Genomic DNA, 7,814 nt, shown 5'->3' with positions numbered 1-7,814 from the left:
ATTGATTTATTTGTCACGATATCGAGGTGCTATGTCTCGACATCGAGCTAAATTGCTCAGTTTCTTGAACCTGTGAGTGGTGTCATGACATACCTGCGGGAACAGAAAAATCGGCCACATGTAGTGGTGTTTGTGAAATAAACATAGGATTACTGAATTGAACAGGAATAAGTGGAGTGAATTGACCTAGATATTGCGTAGCCACAAGCGGCGCATCTTCTGCCAAAGTGAATGACGAACCCGTCGTGTGACCACATCCCTTCCTACATTACTATGGCGATCGACATTGCCTCTTCGACCAAATTTGCCTACTCCTTGCCTCCGGTGGTAGTAGATACAACTTGTCGATGGCTTTGAACCATGTCAAGTAATCATCAGCTGCTACCGTGTCCGTCGACAAAAATGGTTCGCAGGTGGGTATAGATTCCATCCTACAATCCCAAGCCTGGATGTGCTCTTGGTGCTTCTTTGCCCAGTAGTTCTTCCCCCGCATGTCCACCTTATACAATTCTTTTAAGTCTCATGGTGGCGGTGGAACTCATTGCCTATACCCAAACTACCGTAGAACTCGGTTTGATTTATGCATCTCCACCGTCACATACACTATCAACGGCACCTTCACGTCCCACATTTCCCAATTGTCTAACACTTCTGGTGGGAATGCAAGATATGATTTCAGGGTCGACATACGACATCCATTTAAACTAAAAACAGAATTGAAAATATCGTTACGTACGGATTTTTTTAATAAATCATTGCATAATTAATATAGGTTAAAAATGATAGGTAATTAACCTCGATTTTCAAGTGTTGATCTAACAACAACCTAATGTCTTCCAACACGTCGGAGAGTCCCACGTAACTCAGCCCATGGTTCCACTTGTACAAGCGATATATTAGTTGAAACATATAATAGATAAAAACATTTACTACACAAACTACATATTTATTGATAAATGATGTTTACCTTGTCACCAAAGGGAACATGTATGGGTTAGTCACTCTGGGACGTAAAACGGTATTCGCCATCAGGCCCATGACTACAACAGCAGTAGGTAACCACCAATTGATATCTTATCTGGCTGCGTTGCTCGACAAAGCTCTCGGTATAATGTGGACAACATGGTAGATCCCCAACTTAGTTTTGCACATTCACTGAAATCCGCTAGATGTAGAAGTCACCTTACGTGCACCAAATTTCTAGATTTATCGAACACTAAAATACCCCTAATTAACCTCAAGATGAATGCTCGGGCGTATTTTTGTATGGTCCCCTCTGTTGCATTGTCGGGAAGCTTATTGAAATTTGTCTCGAACCAGTTGATTGATATCCAACCACTTTTGAATCTATTTACGACATTCCCTAACATTCCCATGCAAAGGTCCACTTTCTCTTGAACCACCACTGATCCCGTGATGACTAGCCCATCCACCGACAGACCGAGCTATAATGTTACGTTCTCAAGTGTGATTGTACACTTGTCGCATGGAAAGTGGAAAGTGTGTGTTTTGGGCCTCTATCTTTCCACCAATGCACTGATTAATATGGGATCGAGTTTCCAACCCCCTTACATGTGAGACACATGCAAGAATTTAGCCTATTGCAGGTACCCCATGAATTTCACAGATTGAAGGCTCCCCCGTGTTATGTATGAACGCCTCCAGCACACGATTATTCACCTATTTATAACATAAAATATTTATAACATGAAAATACTTAACATAATTAAAAAAATTTTAAATTTCATCTTACCATTGCTAATTAGGTGGCGGAAATATGGTTGTTGTCGAAGTGGATTAGAGATGTTTTTTTTTTTGAGAAATTGATTCGTATGAAGAATGTAACATGCAAATTTTATCCGGCCCAACTGAAACAAATAAACCAAACAAATAAATAAAAACCCTAAAGCCCAAATACACCAACCCAAGTCCAAAACCTAAAAAATTTTAAAAACCCTAAAAACTAAAAGCTTCAGCGCTACCGTCGCTCTTGCCACATCAGTAGGCACGCTCCCCAGAGTTGCCCACGCCTCGAGGTTTGCTTCTTATACTGTTTCACCAAAATGGTTAAGGGCACATCTCCCCACCATGGTTGACCGAAAAGCCTTTGCCACTGTCGTGAAATACCTACAAAAAAGAAAGCAAAAGACAGAGCAGAGAAATAGAAAAGAAACAAAAAATAAATATTATAGTTTGGCTATAAAATCCACAGCCATCACATGTAACAAAGAAAAAACGAAATTCAACAGAGAAATAAAAAAGAACAAGTTACAAAGGTGGTTTTTTATCTTTAATTTTAATTTTTATCTCTTTTTTTTTCTTTTCGTAAAGAACATAAAAAATAGAAACAAGATTTAAAAAAAACTTACCTCACCGAAAAAAGGAAACTGAAACGTTTCTACCCCTTTTGTTGAGGTTCAACTGAGTTTTTCGGGTTAAAAACCCCAGATCAACATCCCATGTGAGAAAAGGAGTCAAAAGGGAGCGTTTTGGGTATTTTTTTTGGCCACCGAAAGCGACAGTCGTCATCGCCGATGACCAGTGGTCGCGGCGGCCCTTGGGATCGGAATGGGGAAGGCTTTTTTTAGAGAAAAAAAGAAAAAAATAAGAATTTTTTTTAAAACATAGAGGGAAAGTGAATTGTTTATAGTTTTTTTTTTTTAAACTTATATGAGAGGACCATACGACGACGTTTTGGAGTGTAGCTTAAAATTCCCAAAACGTCGTCGTTTTGAATCGTGACCTAGTGACCCGATCTGAATCCATCTAGAATCTACGTGTTTTCAATGGGAGGGTCTATTTGTAGTTTTGTTCCTTTCACATTTTTTCCAATTTCGTCCTGTGCCTTTTTTATTTTATTTTTTACCCCACAATTTTAATTTCTTTGCAATGGGTCCTTTGACCCACTGTCGGCTTAAGGGAATGACATGGGGTTGGGAAAATAACCCTTTGGGTCCCTATTTATTTTATTTTATTTTGGCCCTTTATTTTTTTAATTTTACACTTTAAATTTTATTAAATATTCAATCCAGTCCCTAGATTATCGACCCTTTGAGGAATGACATGTACTGGGTTTGGGTTATTTACCCTTTTGATCCTTGCCTTTTATTGTTTCTTTATTTTAACCCTTTAATTTTTACTTAAGGTTCTGTCACAATTTCAATTTAGTCCCCTATTCATTTAATTAAGTCCATGTATTTACTTTTTTTATTTTTTGCCGTTGGATTTCTTGGTTATTTTATTTTGGTATTTTATTTTTATTATTGATATTATTAATATTATTAAGTAATCATGGTTGTTAATTAATATTAATTTTGTTAAAATTCGCTCAAAGAATCAATATTATATGAATGTAACTATATTATTATCATACATTTTATATTATTTCACTATTAGTATTATTATTATAAATATTATTAATCGAATATTTTCTTATTTATTTCATTATTTTTTACTTATTATATTATTGTCATTTCATTTTATTATTTATGTTGTTTATTTTGTCAATGTCATAATTTTGTCATCATCGTGTCTGGTCAATATTGCTACATATGTTCATCTTTTTTTTGCACAAACGCATAAGAAATAATTTAAAACCGAGGCAATATTCTTTATTTGAGAAATTCGAGAGGTTGTGCTCCCAACTTACAAAGTATGATTTTCTCCTTAAACCTAAGTAACTAAATATCTTATCTAAAATGGACAAACATAGGATTTAAGTAATAATCAAATGACGATTATTTTTGTTGTCGAGGATTCGAGATATTGTGCCCTAACTTACGGGGCGTGATCTTTTCTTTTCGATTAACTCAAAATAAAGCTTTTTTTTCCACAAAGTTTAATTTAATTAGCGATATTTTAATCAAGTAACATCATGCAAAGAGTGATCGTATTATACATTCTTTTTGAATTTTTAATTTTCGACATCAAGACATTAAGTAATCAACTAGGTACCAGTTTTGGCGTTATAAGGGTGCTAACCCTTCCTCCTACGTAACCGACTTCTGAACCTATTTCTTGAAATTTTTAGACAAAAAATTATCTTTTTAATAAATCTAACATTTTATGACCAAGTTTTGAGGTGATCCAATCACACCAAAATAAAAAGGATTGGTGGCGACTCCATTTTCATTTTAAAATAAAAAGTCGACATCCAAAAAAAGGGTTTCGACAAATAAAATATGGTATAATTTTAAAAATACTATTTTTAAATAAAAATATAAATAAATATTAAATAAAAAGCTTAATAGAGTTGAGAGAGTTTGAGAGAAGGATGTGAATGAAAAAATAAAATTTGGGGGTATTTATAGGTTAAAAAAATTACCATTGAGATTTTAAATTCTTTTACCGTTTAGCAAAGCAACAGTAAAAAAGTCATTACATTTTACCGTTAAGAAAAAACGCGTCCAGTTAACAAGCTTTCTTACAATCTTAGCGGGACACGCTTTCACTTTCTATTTCCTAAAAATAATTTATTTTCCTAATTAAATTTTAAAACGATTTAAAATCCAAATTAAAAAAAAAGAAAGAAGAAGAGCTTATTCAGCTAATTTAGTAAAAACTCCTCCATAATTGTATTACCAAGTTATAACCCATATAATCTAATAAATATATGTTTATATTCTCTCTCTTTCTATTCATAGCTGTGATGTTGCCAATGAAAAAAGAAAAAAGAAAAAAACTGTGATGTTGCCCAATTGCAATACGACTTTCCTTTTTATTATATTTCTTCAATTTTTTTGTGATTCTCTTGTCTCTTCCCCACACCTTCCTCCTGCTCTCTCTCTCCAATAAATCACACGGGACCTCTCCTTTACCATCCTCCTTTCTTCTCTCGCCTATTTTCTCGACTCCATTTCTTTTTTCTTTTCTTTTTTTTCATTTTCATAATTTTTTTTCTATGGTGCTCGGTTTATATTTACCTCCTACTCCCAAGTGTTTCTCAAATTACCTGTACAGTTTAAAGTTAAGGTATTACTCTCCTCTCTTTCTTTCTTTCTATCTTTCATTCTTGCTTTCTTTCTATCAGCTCTTCTCTTCGCCTCAGATTTTGTTTTCTTTGGAAGCGACGGCTCTTTTTTTTTTAAAATTTCACCATTTTTCAGCTCTTCAAACAGCGCCTTTGTTAAGATTTCCTTTATTTCTTCCTCGATCTGAACCATATCCTTAGCTAAATCTAATTTTAGAAAATTAGAGCTTAATTTTTTTTCTTTTTTACATAACTGGTCTAAGCTTGGTAGATCTGTAAGGAAATCAAATACGCACTTTTTTTTATAAAAAAATCGCCTTTTATTTAAACCAGATCTATTTAATTTTTGTTTTGAGTAGATCTGTTGCTTTAGAACTTTTCGAAAATAGTTGTGGAATTTCAATACAGTAATTTTTGTTTTATATTTCAAGACTGTTTAATGAAGCATCTGTTTATGTTAAATAGGGGAATTAATTGTTAATATTAGGAAAGAAAAAGAAAAGCGCCAGAGGAAAAAAGATGCAGTGTGGGATCCAACAAAGTGAAATTGGAAGCTGCTCTGACGAGATGCGGAGCTCCATTTCGGTTTCGGTTACGGATCGGAAAGAGACCATGGTCTGCCCGAAACCACGTCGTTTGGGTCTTTTAAACACCCCCTTCAACGACCACCCTGTTAGGTCCCTGAGATGGCAACTCAGGTAATTTTCTATTCTTTTTTTGCCCTTCAATTATCTCTCTCCCTTCTATTTGTTTTTTAATAAATAGATCTAAGAAATAGCAGTTTGTTCTACGTTTTTCAGCCATCAAGTGGGGCTTTGTGATTCAAAAGAGGAGAGTGATGCTTTGGATTTTATTCTTACAAAGGTATACTTTGTTCTCATAATTTATTTATTTTTTAAAAAGAATTAAAACATATTTACAAGTTGCTATTTCTAAATGGTTTTGTTTTAAGGCACAATAAATTATTCTATAAATTATAAAATAAGAAAACCTATTTTTGGTCCCATAAACAATGCGGCATTTCGGTGCAACACCCATTGGGGTTCTTTTAAAAATTTAACCCTTGTTTCGTGTACGAGAAAAACTATTGTGGAATTGAGTATATAGAAAAATAGAATTTGGGTTCATTAAGTTACTTGTTTTAGTATGTTGTTTCATATTTTAAAAAAAAGGATTATTATTTTATTCATGGTGGAATTTTTAAATTTTGTGAGATTAAAAACCTAAAATTTAAAACATGTGTCCCATTTTTTAAGTTAAAAAGGTATATGATATGATTATTGGTTTTGAAACTGAACAGGGTGGATGTGGGGTGGAACAAGGTTGTACACAAGTAGCGTTGTCGCCCCCATTTTTTTGTGGGTCGCCGCCGAGCAGAGTGTCTAACCCGTTAATACAGGATGCTCGATTTGGGGAGCAGAAGATTATGTCACCGGTGCCACCTTCATCGGGCTTGTACTCATCTTCTCCCTCGTCGTCATCGAGGAAAGGAAGCTATGTTAGGGCGAATTTTGGTAGCAAACCAGCGGTGAGAGTGGAGGGGTTTGATTGCCTCGACAGGGATCGTCAGAATTGTAGCATCTCTGCACTGGCGTAGACCCCATTGCAATCCTGAAAACAGTAAATAGATAAGCCTAAAAAAGGTGCTTAAATATATACCACGTTTAAAATAGAGTAGCAAAAAATGACGGGAGCCCTTTGTCATTGTGTAAATATGTTTGGTAGGGTTCCTGATCTCTATGTAAATGATGGTGTCTTGTAAGTACAGGAGTTTTCTTGGTCAACAAAAATAAGGCTTAGGTGTAGCGTAAGACGCTACGAGCTGCAGATGATGGGAATTAATCTTCGTGGGAAATCATCTTTTCCTACTAGTTTTGGTTTTTATGGGTCGTTGAAGTTTTGATGAGCGGCTTATGGAGAGAAATGTGTACAAATTCAAGTTGGTAATTGAGCTAAATTTCAGTAGACATCAAAATGTGTATAAATCATTTTGGGTTCTGTTTTGTTTGTTTTGAGTTTCATTATCTTCCTTTCGGTTTAATTGGGATCCATAAAAACAACATGCATCATACATGTGGTGATGTCTGCTTATGGGTGACGCCAGTATGGGTGCAAGGTGGGTGCTTGAGAGTGCTGCTACCCAATTGCTTCTTGTCAGTTCTTTCTAAAAAGTGGCACCAAGCTTGCAACTTACAGTTTTATCCTATCTCGACGTGATTAACGATGATTGTATTTTATTTGTTTAAACTATTATATATATATATATATATATAAGTTTTTGTTATAATAAACTTTGTATTTTATTTTCTATCAACAAGAGTCGGGGAGAAAAATGTGAAAGATGGTTGATTCGAAATCAGAAGATATTTCCTCCGTCCTTTAATCTGATCTTCCTTCTGCTGTTGGCAAGCAAACATCATAGCAAGTAAGTACTGGGAATGGCTGGGGCTTTCGCTTTTTTTTCCTCTGTTACACGCTGCACATGCACCTGAACATCAATATATATATATATATATATATATATATTCCGTATGCAAGATAAATTTCATCTGAACTAAACAATTTTGTTTGATTTATCTTAGATCAAATTTGATATAACTCTAGTAAATAATTCGATTTCATCTTACTCGACATGATAAATTTTAAATGATTTATAATTTAATAATTCAAAAGTTTAACAATAAATTATTAAAATTAAATCAATTTATCTTTAAACTGCAACAACTTGAATGCATAATTATTCGACCTTGAATACAATTAATTTGATAGAATATCGCATGAAATCCATCAATACCCAAAGCCTTGAGAGGCGCCATGTTGAAAAGGGCACTTTGAACTTCCTCCA

The 7,814-nt window shown here is 34.4% G+C and overlaps 1 protein-coding gene across 1 annotated transcript; it reads left to right on the top strand.

Annotated features, from left to right (window-relative positions):
- Positions 1-4,746: 4,746 nt before the first annotated feature.
- LOC105794742 (uncharacterized) lies at positions 4,747-6,944 on the top strand. The gene is made up of 4 exons (XM_012624046.2): positions 4,747-4,971; positions 5,435-5,667; positions 5,770-5,833; positions 6,270-6,944. The coding sequence occupies exons 2-4, from the start codon at positions 5,489-5,491 to the stop codon at positions 6,564-6,566; spliced, it is 540 nt and encodes a 179-aa protein (XP_012479500.1). The 5' UTR covers positions 4,747-4,971; positions 5,435-5,488; the 3' UTR covers positions 6,567-6,944.
- Positions 6,945-7,814: the final 870 nt, after the last annotated feature.

Source organism: Gossypium raimondii, chromosome 3 (assembly GCF_025698545.1).
Source record: "Gossypium raimondii isolate GPD5lz chromosome 3, ASM2569854v1, whole genome shotgun sequence".
In the NCBI taxonomy this organism is placed as follows: domain Eukaryota; kingdom Viridiplantae; phylum Streptophyta; class Magnoliopsida; order Malvales; family Malvaceae; genus Gossypium; species Gossypium raimondii.
This window is presented reverse-complemented; position numbering and strand designations above follow the sequence as displayed.